The sequence below is a fragment of the Anarhichas minor genome, unplaced genomic scaffold, assembly GCF_050575085.1.
Source record: "Anarhichas minor isolate MPS153535 unplaced genomic scaffold, ASM5057508v1 ptg000009l, whole genome shotgun sequence".
NCBI classification, from domain to species: domain Eukaryota; kingdom Metazoa; phylum Chordata; class Actinopteri; order Perciformes; family Anarhichadidae; genus Anarhichas; species Anarhichas minor.
The window spans coordinates 4,996,951-5,020,394 of NW_027466455.1; the positions used below are offsets into that span (position 1 = coordinate 4,996,951).

The 23,444-nt window shown below is 40.9% G+C and overlaps 1 protein-coding gene across 2 annotated transcripts in view; it reads left to right on the forward strand.

The window, feature by feature from the left end:
* The window catches only part of pde5ab (phosphodiesterase 5A, cGMP-specific, b), a 63,204-nt gene that overhangs the window by 25,700 nt on the left and 14,060 nt on the right, over window positions 1–23,444 (forward strand). For both annotated transcript variants that reach the window (XM_076087190.1, XM_076087191.1), the window contains 9 exons: window positions 121–188; window positions 6,378–6,486; window positions 6,569–6,653; window positions 7,884–8,059; window positions 11,052–11,111; window positions 14,724–14,870; window positions 17,801–17,926; window positions 18,805–18,899; window positions 19,004–19,091. In XM_076087190.1, coding sequence (XP_075943305.1) covers window positions 121–188; window positions 6,378–6,486; window positions 6,569–6,653; window positions 7,884–8,059; window positions 11,052–11,111; window positions 14,724–14,870; window positions 17,801–17,926; window positions 18,805–18,899; window positions 19,004–19,091 — 954 coding nt within the window. The remainder of the gene's footprint in view (window positions 1–120; window positions 189–6,377; window positions 6,487–6,568; window positions 6,654–7,883; window positions 8,060–11,051; window positions 11,112–14,723; window positions 14,871–17,800; window positions 17,927–18,804; window positions 18,900–19,003; window positions 19,092–23,444) is intronic.

The following is a 23,444-nucleotide window of genomic DNA, read 5'->3' on the forward strand; positions in this document are numbered from 1 at the left end:
TCTGTTGCCACCTGATTCTAACGGTATTATGCCAAGTACATTTTGCCCCCAAGCAAGTCATAGCAACAGTGCTCAGACTGTAAAACCTTAGTCACTAACTTGTTTTTAATCTTTTTGCAGAACTCCTTCTCCAGTGTCTTTTATATGGAATACAAGGAGCTACGTGAAGTCCTCCATGCCCCCAAAAGGTAAGGTCTTCAACTGAAACCCGTTATTTAATTAAATAATCAATGCACATTGACCTTGAGGCCTACCCCATCTGTTTCTACCAGTTATTAATATTTCCTTGAATTTGCAAACCACCCCAGAGAGGCCCTTAGATGAGGTTTGTGTAGCAGGCACTTGCATGAGGAGTCATTATCATCATACAGCATATTCACAGAGGGAGAATCAGAAAAAAGGTCGTAAAAGTCTCATCGTGCCCAATCTTGTATTTCAAGACTAAAGACAAGACGGAGCTGCTCAGTCCAACTCTCATAAGTTTGTAGAGCTGATTTGCAGTCCCATGGGATCTTCATCAGATCATCGACTTTCTTCACCTGCCAAATAACCAGACATTTGATCGCCAGCTTTCAGCTCTTAGCTCCTTTTCTTAGCCAGGCTCTTCTGGCTCATTACACTATCTTCAGGGTTCATTTGACGGCTCCTCAATCACACCCTCTTTATCATGATGAAGTGGTCCCCTTTGACTGTCTTTGAGGCGGACGAGACCTTTCCAAGAGGATATAAGTCGTCAGTCACGCACACAGACACAGTGGTTTTGAGGTCAACAAGCACTCTTATTGCATGTGACAGCTAAATGAGTTGCATATGTGGAGTAGCCCCAGTCCGAGCCTCAGTCTCCCCAGTCCTGTTTCCCTGAGCCCCAGTCTGAGCCTCAGTCCCCCCAGTCCTGTTTCCCTGAGCCCCAGTCCGAGCCTCAGTCCCCCCAGCCCTGTTTCCCTGAGCCCCAGTCCGAGCCTCAGTCCCCCCAGTCCTGTTTCCCTGAGCCCCAGTCCGAGCCTCAGTCCCCCCAGTCCTGTTTCCCTGAGCCCCAGTCCGAGCCTCAGTCCCCCCAGCCCTGTTTCCCTGAGCCCCAGTCCGAGCCTCAGTCCCCCCAGCCCTGTTCGTCTGAGCCCCAGCCCTGTTCGTCTGAGCCCCAGCACCTCCAGTCTGAGCCCCAGCCCCTCCAGTCTGGCTCATCTGAGCCCCAGTCTGAGATCACGTGTCCTGAGAAACTCGTGCCGTCCGGCCGTCCCCCGGAGTCCTTCTGCCCGTCTGGCCGTCCCCCGGAGTCCTTCTGCCCGTCCGGCCGTCCCCCGGAGTCCTTCTGCCCGTCTGGCCGTCCCCCGGAGCCCTTCTGCCCGTCCGGCCGTCCCCCGGAGTCCTTCTGCCCATCCGGCCGTCCCTCTGCCCGTCCCCCGGAGCCCTTCCAGACACCCCTCCTCCAGACCCCTCCACCCACCCTATTGGACTTTTGTATCTGTTGGGATGTCTAGAATCCGTCCCTTGAGAGGGGGGGTTCTGTCACGATTTATGTTTTGAATTAGTTATTTATTCTGTTTTATTGAGATGTTCTGTGTCTTGCACTTTATTTCCTGCCTTTATCTGTCTTACCCCTGTGAGGGTCTGCCCTTCCCCTAATTAGACACTGCTGCGTTCAATCACCTGCACCTCCTCAGTCTGCTTCACTTCACTTTCTGCCCCTGTCTGTTCCTCTCGTGATCGTCTGCCCCACCCTTAACTGAAACCTGCTGTGTCTAATCACCTGCACCTTCCCTGTGTATTTAAACCCTGTGTGTCTCTTGGCTCAGTGTTCGTTCGTCTTTGGTGTAACCTGGTCCGTCTTTCGTCTGCCTGCCATTTCCTCTCGGTACGTTTAGTGTCTGCTCCACGTTGCCGTGTTCCCTGTTTCTTTGGATGTTTTATTTTCATGGACTTGTGATTCACACGTTTTTGTGTTGAATACTTTTTTGTTACAATTAAACCCACAATTATCCAACCCTCCGTTTCCCGAGTCTCCCTGCATTTGGTTCCAGCCCTTTCTTTTCTGCAAAAACCTTACAATACAGCTGACACTGTATGTGACGCTGCTATGTGAAGAATCAATGATACATTGTCACATTAAAGTCATTGTGATGAGTCATACGAGAAAAAATGATAAATTGATCTGCATTTATAAAGCACCTTAGTCTTCTGACCACTAAAAGTGCTTAACACTACATAGCTGTGGATCGAACTGCCAGTCGTCCTATTAGTGGATTACACACTCTTCCTCCTGAGCCCCAGGAAGGGGGCACAAGGAGCCACATGTCAACAGTCAAATTGTTATAGCACAGTCCACATCAATGTCCCTGGTTTGATTTTGATTTTGAGATGGGGACCTGTTCTTTTTCCTGTTTCTCTTTTAGAAATGTTAATGTCTCATGAACAGCCCAGTAATCATAGAGAAACAAGGAAGGACACAAAGAGAAAATAAAGATCGGCCAATCAGAGAACCAAATGATTTAACAATTTACAGTAGAGGGTCGGTATGAGAAGAAAATGATTGAAGGAGGCTATAGCAGCAGAGCTTCCTAACATCAACATGAGCTCCAGGAGGAGTGAATAAGCTGTAATCCCCCCCCCCCCCCCTCCCCTCTTGTCTCCAGGGCGGCCTGGCCTCCCCAGTTGCTACGCAGCATCTAAAATGCAATCTTAATCTCAGTCCAAGCAATACAATTGGACTGTGTGTGTGTGCATGTGTGTACAGTTGTTTGCTGTAAACTGTAACTCACCAATATATGGAGCCGATATTGGTCTTTTAGGGTTCATCAGTACCTGAAATATAATACGCTGCAGTTTGATGGATTACATAATTATACTGGAATTATGATTGATATACCAGGTGTGCAAGAATCAACATAATTTAATAGTAATGAAACCAGATCCGATTTCACTTAAGTATGCTTTTGTTCCAGCTACACCTGATGTAGTTTTCTCATAATTAATCAAAAGCTTCTCCATACTGATAAGAATAAGATATCTGGAAGACTGAAACTATACATTTCTCAAAATATTATTTGGCAGAAATAAACAAATTCACAAATGTCAAATCTCAGTTTGCTGTGGCTTAATCAAGCCTTCCTGTGTCGGGCTGTGAGTATCCATCACCTGTGATTGTATTATGAGGATTCTTAAATGAGCAAGTGAGGATTCTTATGAGGGAAAACCAAAACCTTTTTTGGGGGGTTTTAAATAATAAATCTTTGGTTTGACAAAGAAAAAATCCTGACTCAAGGTCCACTTACTAGCATATTTTCCAAAGCTTTCAATCTCACCTTATGTTCTTCATCCACGGATGGAGTTTGCTCAGTTGTCACCAAGATGGTTCAGTTGTTGATGGTTCAGTCACGTTATGACATAACGGATGACAGTTGAGCAGCTAATCAAACTCCATGGGCTGATGAAGACCATGAGATGTTGAATTGTTAATAAATAATAGTCCCCAACAAATGCAGTTTGAGTAACATTTGATAAAAACTACGTCGCCCAGCTGTTTTTATTACTGAGCCCTATTCAAAAATGAAATGATGTAGGAACCAATGGGCCTGGGGCTGCGTGCCACAGATCTTTTTAAGGGATTTGTTGACAAAAACACAATCTGAAATAATACCAGACACAGTTTAAGTCCAGTACTGTGCATAAGGCCATTAAAGACCAGAACATGTATTTTTCAAAGACAGGAGGCTCACAGTTATTACTGATATATGTGTGTGTGATACATTGTCCTGACAGCAGGCCAAACAATCAGGTTTTATTGACTCTATTTTCACACTTCTACCTGCTCCAGGCAGAGATGCAGCAAAGAGACATCAAGTCAATACAACCTGATCCCATCTTGTTTTTGGTAAAACAGATAGACCTGTCACATCTTGTGAGCTTCCTGTTTGAACGGAGATTGAAGACAGTTTTCCAGTCACTGGATATTATGCAAAGTAAAGCATTATATCTGTGTGCACATAGAGCTCAGTATGTAGGTGACCAAGCAAAAGAAAACGAAAATGGCAGTTGTGAAAATCCAACCCTGTCAGGGATGACACAAACCAGATGTCTTATCTTGTCTCGTCCTCCATAACATCTTGTTTATTTACAGCCTGCTCTCATAGGTGTCTCCCTCCTGTTTAGATCTAATAACGGCCTTTGAATATGGCCGTGTATTTGTTCTTCCTCTGGGAGGACTAAGATTTAGCAAAATTGTGGCTCCAACTGGGCCAACGCGGGAGGGGAGGGGCCGTGCAGGATGTTAGCTTTGACCGGCTGGAACCACAGGAGGCTTTTTATAGTGACATTAACCTGGGGCTGCGGCTTTACAATGATACGGCGTCAGTTTCGTCGAAGCAGGAAGTTCAGTCGAGCTGAACCACAACAGTCCGAGCATTTCAATATTACAAAGTAGGGCAATTTCTTGCCTTTTTCTGGATCTGGATTTGGCCCTGAATTGAAAGCCAACGTGGCGCTGTCATGGTTTTTAGTGATGCTGGTAGCTATTCTGTGGCCTCATTTAAGTCAATCACAGAGAGAGGGAAAGGAAATGTGGATTTTAGTCTGTTTGGGCAATTAAATTCAAGCACAGATGCATGGGCTGTGCTGCATGTCTGTCTGAAGTGTGTGTGTGTGAGAGAGAGAGTTGAGGCCAGTCTGGACAGAACACGTTATATTTAGCCCCAAGTCTTAAAGTCATTCAAAATAAAAACTCTGTTCATGAATAGGATGTTGAAAACTAAGAAACACACACACGCACACACACTGATATTCTTATCTGCAGTGACTGAAGTATATTTTACTTAAGTAAAAGGGGAAATACCAAAGTTGAGAAATTCTCCACTCCAAGTACAACATTCCCCTCTGAAATGTAGTGAAGCGGAGGTTTATCATACAATTTTAATATTAAAGGCCAAATTGTACCGAAGTACAGTACTTTACATTCCACCACTGCTTTTGTGTTTCTTCCTTTTCTTCTCTCCAACACACACGCCTTCTCTATTTGTCCTTCTTTCTGTCATCCACTAACACAGTGATTCTCAACTGGTGGGTTGCGACCCAAAAGTGGGTCGCGGACCCGTTTTCAGTGGGTTTTCAGGCCTTTGCCTGAAAAAAAAAAAAAACATTTATTTTGAAGTGGACTTTTATGCAGCGGAGGGCCGTCTATTCACACTCCTTAACAATATTTAGCGTTAATGCCTTGTAATGCTAATATCTGCAGAGGATAAACTGAAAACTATACCTCTGTCAAATGACACTATAAGTAGAGGAATTGAAGACATGTCGGATGAAAGACTGTGGTCTTTCAAACAACAGACCACAGCTCGAATTTAGGCAAGTGGTCATTTTACAATCTACAGACTTAACAAACAAAGCAGTTTTACTGGTTTACGTGAAACATGTGTGGGACGGGGACTGACAGGAACAAGTTCTCTGCACAAGAGAGCTCCCTATACTACGACTGCAGAGGACATTTTCAGCTCAGGTTCAAACTGCACCATCTTTACATTAAATACATTTGAGAACTTGAACATTTTCCTCGATTTGGGTCGCAGCTTGTCATTAAGGTGTGATGGTGGGTCCCGCAGCCAGACCAGTTGAGAACCACTGCACTAACACACATGTTTTCAACCACACACATACCGTGTGGCCGCAGCACTACAGCCAAATTCCGCTGGCTTTTGCTCTAACCTCATGTTATGTTTATGTATCCATTTGCCATCATTTATCATGCAGTATTATAACCAACTCTGTGGTTGAACTTGGAGACACTAAAGAAAAGAAACAAGCTTATTAAGCGCTGACAGGCGTGACTGACGGGGGTGGGTGGGGTTGGAGGTTGGGAGGATTGAGGACTCAGGTGCAGCTTCCCAGCTGCAGTTCTGTCATTAACCAGGAGATGTTTTATTATTCATTGCTGTTAGCCTGAAGCTTAAGGAAGCAGGTTCGGGTTCAGGGTAATTATGCTTGGTAGATTGAATACAAGGAGCAGCGGGGCAAAGCTGTGTCTCCAAGAAAGTTACTTAAAGTGTCAAATTACAATGCGTCATTTTGAAAAAGCCACTTGGTTACACAGAACAGACACAGTTAGAGACAAGCTGGAGCATTTAGCAGCTAAAGAGCTAAACGGAGAGTAATATTGGAAAGGTTTGCATTTTCTTCAGAATTTTAAAAATAAAGTTGTTGGATTTGAATGACATGTCTAGATACATAACATTCATATGGCAGATGCTACCAAAGCGAATTAAGGTTAAGTGTAAAACTTCACACAAGGTAGATCTCTTTTAAAATTAGAGGTGCAGGCGAGCTTGGTGTTTCATGTCATTATGCGCGGTTAGTTATGGGGTTGTTTGTGTTGTTGTGTGTCTCCTCAGGGACTGTGATGTCAGTCAGATTAACTACATGTACGCCCAGTATGTCAAAAACACCATGCATCCTCTCAACATTGCAGACATCACCAAGGACCAACGCTTCCCTTGGACAGTCAGTATATCTTTTCTCTTCTTTTCTTTTTTTTTTTGTTGTTTTTCCTAAGTGAGTAATTATCCCTCTTGTATTCTGACAGCGGGAAAACCCACATCACACCAGCAACCAGATAAAGAGCTTGCTCTGCACTCCCATCAGGAATGGCAAGAAGGACAAAGTCATAGGTGGGATCTCTTTCTCTCTCTCTTTCTCTGGTGGAGCGCGTTTTAAAGCACTAAACCTGGGCTTAAACCACTCTTTTTCATCTGTTCATGCCAGTAGCTTAGCTGCAGTAAGATCTGTTGGGAGACAACTAGCATGGACTGATATTTGTTTTCAAGATGCACTGATTAAAAAGATAAGATGCTGCACAGACCCAGAGAGAGATGAGCACTGTGGACTGTCCCAGATTGCTTAGGTACTTAAACTGTCTCTGTGGTTTCCCAGTTACTTTTCAAGGTTGGAAGCTTTAAAAATCTGAAGTCATAGGACGGAGAACACATTAAGCCGGCATCGCGCTGCCACTTTCATTAACCTCCATGAATGGTCCTGCCACTCCACCCATCACTGTGATTATCATCAGTATAATCAGCTGATAGCAGCTCCATTAGTTGGCTATGAAGATGACTAATGACCGTGGATGTCCCTCAGTGATCAAACAGAACAGGTCCTCACAGCCTCTCCTCCAACCTGTAAGAGTCCTGATGATGAGCAAGATCAAAACAGCTCAGTGCATTACAATGATATTCATTCAGGCTAGCTCTTTTTTTGCTTCATGAATACATTATTAGCATTAGAGATGCAATGTTCTGCTCTGTGTCCTTATAAGGCACAGGTTTGTGTCAGGTGTAAACAAAAATGGCAATTGTATCTCATTCTCATGCCAGGCGATAGCCTTGCTATTATTTTTCCGTTTGTCTTGGTACAAACGTCCTGTTCATGCAAGATATACTGATCAGAATTTGGTGACCTTTGCCATAACAAAATAATTAAAAAGTTAATATCACCCAAATGTCTAATAGGATAAAATGATAAAGTGGTGACTCTTTGAACTGGTTGGTAACCTAGCCTATGCTAACACATTAGCATGGAGAGCCAAAACCAATGATCTACTGAACACATGTTGAGCGCTTTAAACTAGGGTGCTGTTTACAAGAAGTGTCCATCTTAATTAACCACTCTTGTGGTATTCACAGCATCATGCATGTTTTTTTGGTTTAATTTTTTGGTATACTAATATTTTAAGAAATTATTCTTGTCGTTGTCTACTTCCTGATTGAAATTACAAAGAAATCTCACAAAAAGAAAGTTTGAAAAATAAACTTTTTTATCGGTCACATAGCAACAGTGTTCTTACTTCAACCACTTGGACACAAAACATAAAGTGTGCTGAACATCTGTGTGTGTCTATGTAGGTGTATGTCAGTTGGTGAACAAGATGGATGAAGCACCAGGCACTGTGAAGGCCTTCAACAGGAACGATGAGCAGTTCCTGGAGGCATTCGCCATCTTCTGTGGTCTCGGCATCCAGAACACACAGATGTATGAAACAGTGGAGAGAGCAATGGCCAAGCAAGAGGTCACTCTGGAGGTCAGCCTCTCTCTCTCACACACACACACACACACACACACACACAACTTAAAACTATGATTTCAGTGCATAAAAAGTAAAGTAACCCATACTGAACTGGGTACTGATCAAACAGGTCATAGTTTCAGATAATGCTTAAAACTTGAGGGGTGTAATTTATTGCATCATCACATATTGCTTTATTCATATTGGTGGGATGTCAGTAAATTCTCAATGACCTTTATTTACCTCGAATGAAAAGAGAGACCTCTGTCTTATAAGTAGATTTTGTCATATAGTAATGAGAGGCTGCTTAGTTTTCTCATCTAATAAACATCATGCCCAGTTTAGGGAGGGCTTAAGAACAACATAACAAACTCCTTTTCTCCAACTTTTAGAACCAGACTACAGAGACTGATGTGCTTATTTTTAGAGATGTGTCAAACTTTTTATTTATAGTTTCATAGGATTTTTAAATGGGATTAGCTTCAGAATGGGCAAAGCTAAACTAACACAGAAAACATATGACCTAAAAAGATACAGCATGATAAAATTAAACATAAAAACTGAATTACAGTTGATATACATCATTTAAACAATGAAAAAAGAAGACAATCTAAAATTAAACTGGGCCTTTATGCTGAAAAATAGAGTGATGAAAGAAAAATAACAGCAATGTAAAGACTGAAACACAAATATGTCATTTCAGTGTGTATATGGCGTTTAGTTGTGATGGTTAAGATTAGGTGCAAGGGACTGCATCCTCACTAATAGAAAAGTATAGAAAAGTACAGTGTGTGTGTGTGAGAGCATCTCTGATAGAGCTGCATGTGGGTGTGTGAGTGACAGTGACGAGGCCATGCTGGAGGATTTATCAAGCTGCTTCTTGACACTCCTGCTTTCAGCCTCTGTTCACGACTTGCAGAAAAGCACAAAGTCACTAAACCTTTGCGTTTCTGGTAATCAGCAGATTTTGCAGCAAGTTGACAAGTGGTGTTCATGTCATTTCATCCAATATTCATTTTATTATGAACACCGTTGACATTTAAAAATGTCGACCTGTTGATGCAAAGATGCAAAACTTCAGTCTTACCATAAAGCAGTCCTGCTCATTGATTTGTAACATTGCCTGGACACATTGGAGGTACAGGAAGCATGGCGTAAACAGAATGGTGAAATCTATTTGTGTTGTCTCACAATCAAGTGTAAATTCTTAAATCCTTACGTGGGGCTAAAATCAGGATAGTTTCATGCTAACAGTACATTCAAACAATGTTTCGATAAAGTGAGCGCTATGCTAGCTGTTTACACTAATTTGGGTGGTAGCAAGCCGCATGTAAGTCTCACACTATCACATCAACATTTCCATTTAATTGCCACAGCCTTGTGTTTTTTTTAGACAAAAGACACAAGGCTGTCTTGCTATACTGAAAACTTCAGAGCAGAATGTCTTTTTCATATTTTGTATTTGATTGACATGTTTAGTGGATGAGCAGCACCACTTTTTCCTTTCTTCCCTGTCAAAAGCTTTTTTTATCTTTATCTTTATATGTTGTTTTGGCTTCCTTGCAACATCAGAGAACTCTGATTTCTGGTTTCTTCATTATTACTAAATGGGTTAGGGTTAGGGTTAGGCAAATCACGGTAGCAGTGGGCTAAACAAAGTGGTCCAGATAACCCTCTCCCCAGCAACATTTTCTAGCTACTCCTGGGGGATGCTGAGCCATTCCCAGGCCACATGAGACATAAAATCCCTCCAGCGTGTTCTGGTTGGGTGTACCCGGGGTCTCTTAAATTTGACTTAAGGAAAACCTCCAAAGGGAAACACCCAGGAGGCATCCTGATCAGATGCACCCACCACATCTCCTTCCAATGCAAAGGTGCAGCGACTCTCCTCCAAGCTTGATGTCCGAGCTTCTCACCCTCTATCTAAGGCTGAGCCCTACGGAAGAAACTCATTTTGGCTCCTAGTATCCGCAATCTCATCTCATCTCACTACCCAAAGCTCATGACAATAGGTGAGGGTTGTAATGTAGATTGACTGGCAAATCAAAGGCCTTGTCTTCCGGCTCAGCTACCTCTTCACCACAACGGTCCAGTACAATGCCTGTATCACCGTTGACACAACATCAGTCCACCTGTCCATCTCATGCTCTGTTTTACCTTCACTCGTAGAGATCCTGTGAGACTTAAACTAAACTCCCAACCCAGAGGGAGCAATACACCATTTACCGGCAGAGAACAATCTGAATGTCGGAGAGTGCTGAATTTCATGATCTAAAGAAGTCAATAAGAACCACATCGTCTGCAAAGACACAATTCTTTGCCTTGAAATCCTGTTAATGAACATCTTAAACAGAAGGGACAACCTTAATGGTCAAATCCATCAAAAACACATTTGACACGTTTGACTCACCACCACGTTGTGCTCAGTTGACAGCTCTGCTCTTTACTTCTCCCAAGTGTCCAAGACATACGGCCGCAGATCTGATCACAAAGTAGATCATCAATCTTTCGCCTAGGGTGGTATGGTACCACTTATGAATCGCCCAATGCTCAATCATGGTGTTTGTTATGGCCAATGAATCAGGCATCCCGTTCCTCCCAGTCATCCCCCCTCCAGGGTTCTCCATCGTTGCCCATGTGAGCGTTGAAGTCTCCCAGCAGAACTATAGAGTCCCTAGACAGTTTCCTTTTTAGGACACCACCCAAAGACTCCAAGAAGGCCGGGTACTCAAAACTGTTGTTCGGTGCATAATCACAGACAACAGTTTTGAGACTCAACACACAGTTGGATAGAGAAGTTTTTTTCTCCGGTGCATATTTAAGACTTATTTTCATTGTGTTTTAATTAATGTAACCATTTAAACTTAAAAGTAAAAAAAAAAAAATCATCAAAAATAATTGGAGATGCATGTCAGAGAGCAGTTGTATAAGCCTGTATTCTACAGAGAACCTATTATGACCCAAAGTCTGCATACCTCATCTTTGCTTATGTGCGTGTATTTTCCAGGTCTTGTCGTATCACGCCTCTGCCGCAGAGGAAGAATCGCGGGAACTCCAGGTAACCGCGGTAAATTCAAATTTATTAATTTAACCATATACACTTACATGCCCACATGAACATTAGTTCCCACTCATTCATTGGTTATTAAATATACAGACACACAGAGGAAGCAGAGTTTGTGTAGAAAAGAAGCAGTCATTTAGCACAACACCACACTGCTGAATCAGCAAGAAAGCGCCAGTATAGCAACTCTATATGGCTGCTTTCCTCACAAACACACATGCACACACACTTGTGTGGAAACCATTATAACACTAAATGCATTGAATTTATTTACCTTGAACAATGGACTGACTGACATGGGGTATCCATTTGAAGTATTCAGGTACCTATTATTTTTTCCCAAATAATGAAAAATCCAAGCTTTCCTAAAAAGTCTGTTGTCTAGTCAGTTATGACTATAAAAGTTGACTTCTCAGAAAACAAAGAAAAAAAACAAAACAGAAAATATCATTTTCATTTTAGAAAATGTGACATTTTGGTTTTACATTTTTTTTTATGAAGCAAAGTTTGATTTTTTTCGAATAAAATAATGTTTCTAAAATATTTTAAAAGACAATATTCAGAAAACAAAAACACATTTTTGAGATTGTTTAGTTAACACACCATTCAGGAAATGAACACAAGTTTTCTGTGTTGTTGTTTTTTGCTCATGAACATTTTTCAGAGATAAAGTAGACAGTGTGACCAAAGTATATTTTGTGCTGCTACCTACAGTAAGTTTAAAATCACAGAGGCAGTTTGTGTTGCAGTGGCAGAAAGTGGATACAATTACACACATCACATCCTTCCCTGTTTGCAAGTTTCAAAGAGAGACCAGAAAGTGTTGTATTTTGTGTCAGGGTTTAGAGGCCAGTTGTTCTTTTGTTTCACTTTCAATGCAGAACAAAGTGTTTCAAAGCTCTCCTTATTCACAAACACTTTCCTGTGTAGTTATTTCCAATGAATATACAGCAGAATCACAGTGAAGAGTTTGTAATATGCAGAGAACCAGACTAACAAGGTATTTGGTCTTTGTAGCCAGCAGCCAAGTGTTTGGCTGCTGAGCAGACTTGTAGATAAGTGGTCAATAATGAAGTTATTTTCTATTTTCTATTTGCCTAGCCATGTTTTAATGAAAGTGTTATGATGAATTCATCATTTAATTGTCCCTCAGACATCTCTATAGGACTGTGTCCTCCACAGTTCAGACTGCTCAGCAGCTCTGACTCTATTGAGGCAAAGCAATCTGCCTCCACAGTTTCATTCATCCAAGGATTCCCTTCTGTCAATCTAGCCTTGGAAAACAATCCTTACTTTTTGCTTTTAAGAGCAATTTAACTGCTTTTATATAAAGAAAATGCATTCTAATACTGCTCATGTTCTTTGCAAAACTGTCACATGCACATTATTGTTCTCACTATCTCTTTACATATAGATTACAACTCTAAACAAGACTATGTTTCTCTGAATTCAGGATAACAACCAGAGATTGGATACTATACATTTCTATCGCCTTCCTGACCGCTCAAATCAAAGTGAATGTGACATATTTTGGGCTCGTAGAGTTCAAAGCACTGTGACAAATTGTTCAGCCTGTATTTCATGTGCACAGAACTGTTGTTGTGATTTACTTTGTAAACTGTGACCATAATCCATTGATAGTACCACAAAGTGACTGCATGTTATTATCTAACTCATATACTGTGAAGTTACTCTACCACTGTTGGATGGTATTTTGGACACAGCTTTGTAAAAATATACATAAATACATTTCAGGTTAAATACTAAATATTGTTGTCAAATTATATAAATAGAACTATTCACACCACACTCACCATTTACACAACTAAATGGCATTAAAAGTTATGACTGACAATGACATCATACAGATAATAATGATTCAATGGATAGCAAAAGGTAACCTTCAAACAAATTCACCTTTATTCTCTTGCTGAAACAGCTATATTTCAGTTCTACTTGATATATCTAAATATTCCCTGTGGACTTTTCTTGTAAATAAATACAGTACATTTTTTTTAATTATTGGAACCTGCATTGTGTGTGGAATACTATGCAATCATCTGCATAAATGTGCATTTCATTAGCTCCTTGCCTAGGCGCTAACTTGCTTGTCCTTATGAGCCTGCTGGTAGCACATGAGAACAAACGGACCAGCGGCCTGTTCACCAAAACATTGCTCACTAGCACCGTTAGCGGTCAAAAACTCAACAGGTTACCTTTTAAGTTTTACTGTAGAACACACTGTGATTTTCTTTATTATAAGCTACATTTCTTAGTTTGATCTAAAATAGATGAGTAATATTTGCAGGATAGTTTCTATATATATTTGTTAGTTATCCAGGTCTTTACAAATTTGAAGTTTTTTTTACTGGATGGAAATTCAATGCAGTTTTTTCCAAACTGGATACTTATTTTTGCTAAGAAGCTCTGCTATAGTATCTATCAGTAATATAAACATTGTACTCAGCCATGTGATTGCTGAGATCTTGGAACAAGTTCCAATGGTTTAAGAAACACTAGCAATCAGATGATTATACAGGTTGTAAACATGCATACAACAGTTCAGCCATCTTAGCCATCGTTTTATTCAGAGGTGAACTAGTGAGTATACTCTTTTCATGTCGCTTTACTGGCTCCCTCATTGGACAGGAAAACCATTAGTCCACACAACTATGTTAAGTACAGTAGATCTGTGATGTATATTTACAACGCACATATCTTTACCTTTGGCCTTTGTTTCCTCTTTCAATTAAGGATGATCTACCTCTTTGTTTATGAGCTGTCTAATCATCTGACCGCTTATTTTTCTTGTCCCATGAGATCTATTTTTAGAGAATATCGAGAACAATGTCTCTTACTGTTGATGCATGGTAATAGATCAAAACATGTGCTGCACTGTAAGTGAAAATGATATATATATATATATATATATATATAATATAATCAGTCTACAAGCAGGAATTGGAGGGAACCCACTCTCTTGAACCTATTGTATGATTGGTGCTCTGGCTTTGTGCATAAATTACACAAGGAATCAAATATTATATCGCTGCAGCCAGACTGTTTTATGATTTGTTTTTACTACGCTCACTTGTAAGTATCGAACTGGTTTTCTGACAGCACATCAAGGCACATTTCCAAACATGAACCAATCAGTGCAGCCCAGCTTTCACACCAGTCACACTTTCAACAGTGACAGCACATCACCATCTCAAAAGTTCCTGTTCTGTTCTCCTCTCCATGTGGCAAAGTGTCTGAACTAACAGCATAACCTGATTAAGAGGCCTCCCTCGGGTGCCAGAGACAGGATGTGTCACTTGGTATCTAGGACACAGGCTTGATTTTATGGGTACGTGCCACCCAATGGACTGCTACATACAGTATGTGTTGATCATCATAGGTAACAACAGTGAAAGCTGCTACTGTAACGGCAGCAACAATTTTATGTCAGTCATGTCATATCAAGTGAAATAAGAATTAAATTAAGAATCTGTAAAATGATGACCATAATTAAGTCAAACTAAATAATGCAGATGATACACATTCATATTCACGCCTGTTTATCATTGAATCTGCAGCCTCCCTGAATGTATTTGTGTGTGTGTCTCTTTGAAGGTATCCACAGTGCCGTCAGCCCAGTCGTTGCGTCTTCTGGACTTCAGCTTCAGTGACTTTGACTTGTCAGACACCGAAACCACGCAGGCTACTATTCGTATGTTTGTCGACCTCAACCTGGTCCAAAACTTCCAGATGAAGTACACGGTAAGAAGTGACCTGGGATGTTATTAAAGTAGATTATACGTAAGCATTTCCCATTAAAATGCTTGAGATTGACCCTGTCCATCTGCTCATCTGACACATTGGTCCACAGCAAGATATCTGGACACTTACTGGACAGATTTTCAGCTTAGTTGTGGACATTCTTGGTCGCCACAGGATGAACCTCATGGTCACTTTCAAGTTTTCACATGGACACAAGATATACTAAAAAGCTCAAATTGACTGAACAAAGTCATTTTCCCAGACGATGAACCTTTTTCACTTTGTTCACATCATAACCGTCCCTCCAGCACCATCCTCACCTCAGAACAAAATGGCAACTCTGTAAGAATGTTACACGTTACTACATGAACACAGGTATTTCCAAACCCAAAGTGGAGACAAAGCCTGCATTACATTACAATAAAGTACAAATTCTTCACAGTTTAAATGATATAAAAGCTAAATAAGACACTTGGTGATAAACATCTCACTTCTGTCAAAATGCAACTCTACAATCAAAACCTCACCAATCAAAAATCCTTTTTCAGAATGGCATTCATGCAATAAAATAAAACACACAAGCACCATTTGAATTACTCTTTCAAAGCAGCACTGATGTACTTAATACAAAACACAACTGTCTTTAGCAATTTGTATAACTTTTTAATTCCCTCCAGGCTTATGTGAGTTTCAAACGCGTGTGTGTGTGTGTGTGTGTGTGTGTGTGTGTGGGGGGGGGGGGGGGGGGGGGCATTGCCAATTACAGATATGTTTTGTATTTTCAAAGTGAAGATATGTTTTGTATTTTCCCAAGAGATTTCATTCTTGAACATGTATATCTAATGTTGTGTTTTGCAAGAAGTGCAAGAAGCATTACAAACAAAGTGCAAAGCAGAAAATATGTTTGTGGTTTAGCATTTGTTCAAGGCATGGTTACAAAGGTTACGGTATGATAACCACAGAAGTTAGAACAACAGACGACAGTAATTCATTATCCTGACATGACTTTTTTGTTGTTGTTCTCTACATGTCATGGAAAAAGACAAGCTTTATTTTTTATTCATAGCAGAAAACAATGTGCTTCTCATTATCAGCATCCTTAGACCATTAGAATTGTGTGTGTGTGTGTGTGTGTGTGTGTGTGTGTGTGTGTGTGTGTGTGTGTGTGTGTGTTGGATGATGAGTGAATGCAAGTGAGTTCATATTTATGTATTTGCCTGCATCCTTAACTCAGAGACCACACAGACACAGCAAAAAATCCCACACACTCTCTGCCTCCATTACGGCCGTCTGTCAGACCCACCGTCTTCCTCGTCCGGCTCCCCCTCAGCGCCAGCACCGCCCGGCCGCTGCCGGGTTTGGCTGACATCCTCAGCGCGCTCTCTCCACGTGAAGAGGTCCTTGTGTGTTGGTGGCTGACCTCCGGAGTGCCTGCGGAGAGAGGCTTCATAAAAAGAGCCTTTGATTGGAGGAGATTATGGCCCTCCAGCTGCGCAGGCTGACGTTCACACCGGGAGCTGGAACAGCCCAGAGCATCACAGCCTGGGGGTTAAACTGCACAACATGTTATTACTGAGTTACTTTTCTAACATTTTTAATGTTCTAGAGTTCTTCGTTATAATCAAAGATTAAAGGGTAAAGGAACTGAATCATCATTTGAGTTGTGTGAGTCGCTGTGTGCTCATAATGAACATGGAGTAAAGTAAAGACTAAAAAAGCACAGAGCATTGATTAGCTAGCAGCATGCTGAGTCATCAATTTCAGAAAGGACAAACATCCTGCCAGTCAAGCCCCCTGGTTCCCCCAAAGTTAAGGCCTGGTAGCTGTTGTGCAATGTGAATGTACCCTTTTGCCTCCAACTCCTCATTACTGAATACCTCATTTGAGTTAGTTTGTGTTAATTTGATTAACACAACTGTATTATACAACATGTTAGCACAATACATATTCAACAATAAAGCTCTTCCTTAATCAATAGTATACTTAAGGGGTCAAATTACCATGACTAGTTGACTTGCTGTGAACCTTGGGCGCATTGGGCCAGTTGGTAATCCAGCCTCTCCAGGTTCAGCATGTGTCAGTTTGTAGTAAATTAAGGAATATTTCACTCCTAAAACAAATGAAAATATCAATCAACCCGTCTCACTTATCCTATCGCATTCTCACTATTTCCGAAAACACATGCATCTTCACTAAAACCAGACTATTTAAAACCCTTCAGACTCGCCCGGACTCACATGGATGAGTACAAACAAGAAACTGTTTATGTTGAGTCGTTAAAAATAGAAAGGTTAGATTATACAGCCAGGGCACTTCAGCTCACAAACTTCCTGTTTTAAGATCTTATTAAAAAGTTTATTTTATAATGCACTGTTTTATTTTCAACAGGTCTTATCTGTTTTATTTTTATTATCACTTTTATCTCAAATTATTGTTGGGTATTTTATTCCCTTTTATTTTCATAATATTTCAGTTGTCTGATTTTATTTGCCTCAATTCAGTCCTGAAATATTTGAATCCTGGTCATGTGAAGCACTTTGTTTTTAAAAGTGCTGTTTGAATAACGTTTGTTATTATTATTAAATTATATTAAATCTTTATTTTTACATACATACATTTATATTTACGGTTTCTAGATATCTACATGTATTTCTTTATATTTTGATTTAATTTTCTGATCTTCTGTTTTAATTTGCCATTCATACAAACTCAACACTTCCTCCATATTCATCTTTCTGATGCTGAAATTATTATATAAGTTTATAAGTATATAAATTAGAGTACTTATTCCACCCCTTCTCAATTGTCCGTGCAAGACATTATTTGAATACCAGCTATTATCAAAAAGGCACGTGGTGCACATCCAACCCTGGAAAAGTCGGTCACAAGGGTTGAAGTATATCTCTTTCTGCTCTTTCCCTCTTCCGTAGAGTTTGTGCCAGTGGGTTCTGAGTGTGAAGAAGAACTACAGGAAGAATGTGGCTTATCACAACTGGAGACACGCCTTCAACACTGCCCAGAGCATGTTCACCCTCCTCAAGTCAGGACGCCTCCAGGTCAGTGCAGCCAATCACTGATTAGGATGAGATGATTTGTTAAATTGCCAGTTGCTAAACATTTGGAATTCCAAGAATGAATAGTTTGCTGCTGAAAAGCATTGAATTCACAATCTTGTTGGAGAATCAAACCCCATTGATGAACAAGAAAAAGAAAACATCTGTAGACTGAAGTCTCATATCTCAAATAGCTTCCCTGCAGCATTCATGCTTCCATGTGTATAACCGTGCAACAATAACTTTGATCAACAAATAAGAATATATAAATAAAGTCTCTGCAAGTTGTCTTTCATGGTATAATCATATTAATTGAAACAACTGGCTCAGAATGTAGGAAATGAAAAGCCTTCAGTGTGTTTTGGAAAATGTTTGGCAGTAATGTTTAATTCACATGATTTGTAGCTAATGGGTTAAATTAAACAGCATCTATAATGAATGGTCAGAATTAAAATACCTCCTACAGCACCAGGAATACAATAGGTTGGAAAACTCTGAATACTAGTGGTTTCTGTGACACAAAAACATGTAACATACATTTCTGCATAAAATATTAGCAACTATCAGCAGCTGCTGGATATATCAGTATTGACAATGGTGGAGCCATGCTTTCATCTCTGGTGTAAAAGCTGTAAAAGCTGTAAAAGCTGTCATATGCAGAAACGGCCGTGCTGTCCACTCCAGGCTTTGTGCTGAGCGCCCACACTGCCAACAATGTGTGGAGAGTTACGACAGCACAAGTGTACACGGCTTTTGTGAGGCTTTTGTTTGGTTTAATTGTTCCAAAAGATTGTCATCTGTTAACCAGCTGCCATTACGTGATGTAGTTTGTGTGTGTTTTACATGTAGTTTGTGTGTGTTACTTCCTCCACTCCTGACAGAATAACCTGAGTGATCTGGAGGTCTTGGCTCTGATGATTGCAACTCTGAGCCACGATCTGGACCACAGAGGAGTCAACAACTCCTACATACAGAGGTACAGTAGGAGAGCATGAGTCATATAAGTATATGTATGAATGTATGTGCATGTGTGGGAGCACGCTGTATCCACTCTGTGTGTTTCTTCTTGTGTGTGTACAGGAGCGACCACCCACTGGCCCAGCTCTACTGCCACTCCACCATGGAGCATCACCACTTCAACCAGTGCCTCATGATCCTCAACAGCTCTGTAGGTGCACTCACTCACGCATGTACAGAGGAATCCTGCCAGTCACCTACCTACCAACTACCAAAAGAGAAATGGTTTCATACTTTGTCTAACAAGTGATAGATTTCATCAGGTGATGGAGACACCACACCTGTGTTTGTATTTGCTCAGAGCCCCTCTTATTGCAAACACAAAGACCCTAAGTATTAGAGCCAGACAGGTAGATTAGCCATGCCGATATCAAATAATTGCAGACATATCAGTACATATGTCGGCCCACAAGTAATAGCAGTCCAGAAATGTCAAACTAGGTTTGAGGCCATTCAGGAACAGTGTCACCATTCGATAGATTGCCCACCAGAGATCACTGGCAGGGTTATTCTTCCACTGAAAAACTATTTTCAGCAGAAAGTAGCTAAGTCTGTTCAAGAAGCCACTAGATGACATCACGCACTACTTTGCATATATTACGTAACTATCAACACATGTACAAGATTTTTGTAAATAAAAGTTAAGAAATACAGCAAAGTCGAGCTAAACCTAATGGACTCTTACTAGCTTTATCATGAGCTATTATTATGTTTTAATGCTCATCAGATCAATATGTTTCCTAATCTACCTCTCACCTCAAAACTGTGGAAGGATGTATTGATTGGTCCAGCTTTAATCAACATTTGATATCTACACTGAACCAGGTGACTCTATAATGTGAAACGGGGATCTCAATGTGCCTAAATCACAAAGATGTATTACTTTGCTCTTTAGCTTACGCTAGTGCAGGGGCATTCAATTGACACTCAAAGACACAAACACAAAAATTTCCTCCCAGCAGACGTTCAAACCTCATAATGTATATTTGCATCCTATAGTTTACCCCTAAATCTGTCAAACAAACTCAACTATGTGCATTTCCATATCATTTCAACAACATTTATTGTCAATTTTCAAAGTAGGATCATTTAAAATAGCTATCTTTACCTTAAATAAGATTAGTCTTAGCACAATGAAGACTTAGTTTGATCATCCCCCTTGTTCTTTATTCTTATTTAGTTATTTATTTTAAACATTTTATCGAGCATACTTACTTTCTAGTAAGAGAAATGGGACTGCGACTGCCCTGCTACTAGTTTGAATCTTGGCTTGAGTGGAGTTAGAGCCAATGTCATACACATGTGTAAGTGCTCATTGTACTTGGTTTTGATAATGTTCATTGTGTAGAAAGCTGACTCACAGTTAATCCAGACATGGTCAAGGTGTTGACATTTGGTTTTAGGTTTGGAGTCTGAGACTCTTCAAACAACACAAGTACAAAAACCCTACTATACTCAGCTCACTTCAGAAATAACTGCTGCTGCCTTAAAGGACCAGCTGTCTGAACTGCAGGTACAGTTACATGTGAGTGTAGCAAAGGAAGAGCTGTCACTTTCATCATGGATATCCGTGTGGGAGCAGGATGAAGGGGGGGAAAGAGGAGAGGGACCAAAAGCATCAGGCAAATCGTCTCTTCCCAGACGGATTTTATCTTCATCACAGTTATGCAAAACATGACATTAGTTGACCTTTCACTGCTGCAGCTGATTCAGTATGCAGCAGCTGAGCTCTTGGCAGGCGCTTTGAAGAGGCTCCATCTCTCACAGTAGGTCTCCGAGCTGCTGTGGTCTTACAACAGCTACTAGTAGACATTTATGTTCCAGATTCCAATTGGTCATCCCTTTTAAGTCTCCCCCCCCCTTCGGAGATGTCCTCCTCCTCTTCTGAACTTTCACCTAGACAAGTTACACTGTGCACCTCGGACAAGTCATAACAGAGGGTTTTTTGATTAACCACAGTCTCCTTCCACACTCGTCTTCTTCTGATTTCACTTCTGGCTGCCCGTCACAGCGACCGGATCCCGTTCTTGCCCTGCGTTAGAAATCTTGGCCTACTTGTTTATCTGCTTCATCCCCCCTCTATCTTCACCCGGGCTCCAAGTCCGCTATCCGAGACTCTCTGTCTCAGTGTCGTGAACACCATATGACAATGATACAGGCCAATATCACAGTATGAATGTGAATATACATGGATACATTTCAAAGTATGGATATGATTGATTTTACACAAATATATTTCAAGACACATACATTTTTCCTCCCACAGTATTGCTTGCAACCGCTACAACCTATACAGCCAGGATTGTCTGCCTGCACACATGGAAATGTCTCTGCCGGTAGCTAGGAGCTAACGGTGCTAACAGGGTAAACAGTGTTTACCTGAGGGGGAACAAGAGGATGGGCGTACGCTTTCATGACGACGCGGTTCTGCTAACATGAGTCTGAGGACGATGTCATCAGGTGCTAACCGCTGAATGAGTGCTGTGCAGTCCGGCGGTGATTACCTAGCCAGTAGCAGCCTACTGCAATTTTTGGTTCTGATCAAATACCACGTAATACGGTGCCAGAATAGGCAATAACGATACTTTTTATAATAAAGGCGGCATATGTACTACCATGTTACTTTCCACTGTTAATTACTTAATCACATGCATGTTAATACACAGGACAGTTTTTAAAGGCACAAATATATATATATTATACACATTTTTTATTTTTTTGTTAATTGAATGAACAAACATGAAAAACCTTTTTTTAATGAACAAAGTTCAAGCAGTTATTTGTTGAGAACAGTGAATGAACAAAGCACAAACTAGCGCCCACCATAGGCTTTAACTCGAGTAGCAGGTAGTTCCAAAGACATTCACTCTTTAAATGGAAACTTTCAATTCTGATAGCACCACCAACATACAACGGCAGCAGAAATCTCTGACGCAAATATCTATGAACCAGTTGAAACCAAAACTATCTTTGAAAAAAACCTATCAGTTTTTTAGTGTATTTTTGTAACTTTTAATCTAGGAAGGAGCCTCATGACAATGGATTTACAGTGTAATCCTTTATATACCAGTGGTGGGCCGTCAGGGCCTGCAAGGCCTTCTCTGCTGGCCTAAACAGAATCACAAAGTTATACAGTTGCGTGAAAAAGTGTTTGCCCCCTTCCTGATTTCTTATTTTTTTGCATGTTTGTCACACTTAAATGTTTCAGATCATCAAACAAATTTAAATATTAGACAAAGATAACACAAGTAAACACAAAATGCAGTTTTTAAATGAAAGTTTTTATTATTAAGGGGGAAAAAAAATCCAAACCTACATGGCCCTGTGTGAAAAAGTGATTGCCCCCTAAACCTAATAACTGGTTGGGCCACCCTTAGCAGCAACAACTGCAATCAAGCGTTTGCGATAACTGGCAATGAGTCTTTTACAGCGCTGTAGAGGAATTTTGGCCCACTCATCTTTGCAGAATTGTTGTAATTCAGCCACATTGGAGGGTTTTCGAGCATGAACCGCCTTTTTAAGGTCATGCCACAGCATCTCAATCGGATTCAGGTCGGGACTTTGACTAGGCCACTCCAAAGTCTTCATTTTGTTTTTCTTGCTGGTGTGTTTTGGATCATTGTCCTGCTGCAGAACCCAAGTGCGCTTCAGCTTGAGGTCACGAACAGATGGCCGGACATTCTCCTTTAGGATTTTTTGGTAGACAGCAGAATTCATGGTTCCATTTACCACAGCAAGTCTTCCAGGTCCTGAAGCAGCAAAACAGCCCCAGACCATCACACTACCACCACCATATTTTACTGTTGGTATGATGTTCCTTTTCTGAAATGCCGTGTTACTTTTACGCCAGATGTAATGGGACATACACCTTCCAAAAAGTTCAACTTTTGTCTCGTCAGTCCACAGAGTATTTTCCCAAAAGTCTTGGGGATCATCAAGATGTTTTCTGGCAAAACTGAGACGAGCCTTTATGTTCTTTTTGCTCAGCAGTGGTTTTCGTCTTGGAACTCTGCCATGCAGGCCATTTTTGCCCAGTCTCTTTCTTATGGTGGAGTCATGAACACTGACCTTAATTGAGGCAAGTGAGGCCTGCAGTTCTTTGGATGTTGTTCTGGGGTCTTTTGTGACCTCTTGGATGAGTCGTCGCTGCGCTCTTGGGGTAATTTTGGTCGGCCGGACACTCCTGGGAAGGTTCACCACTGTTCCATGTTTTCGCCATTTGTGGATAATGGCTCTCACTGTGGTTCGCTGGAGTCCCAAAGCTTTAGAAATGGCTTTGTAACCTTTTCCAGACTGATAGATCTCAATTACTTTGTTTCGCAGCATGATGTCTAGCTTTTGAGGATCTTTTGGTCTACCTCACTTTGTCAGGCAGGTCCTATTTAAGTGATTTCTTGATTGAGAACAGGTGTGGCAGTAATCAGGCCTGGGTGTGGCTAGAGAAATTGAACTCAGCTTTCCAAAGATGTGATAAACCACAGTTAATTTATGTTTTAACAGGGGG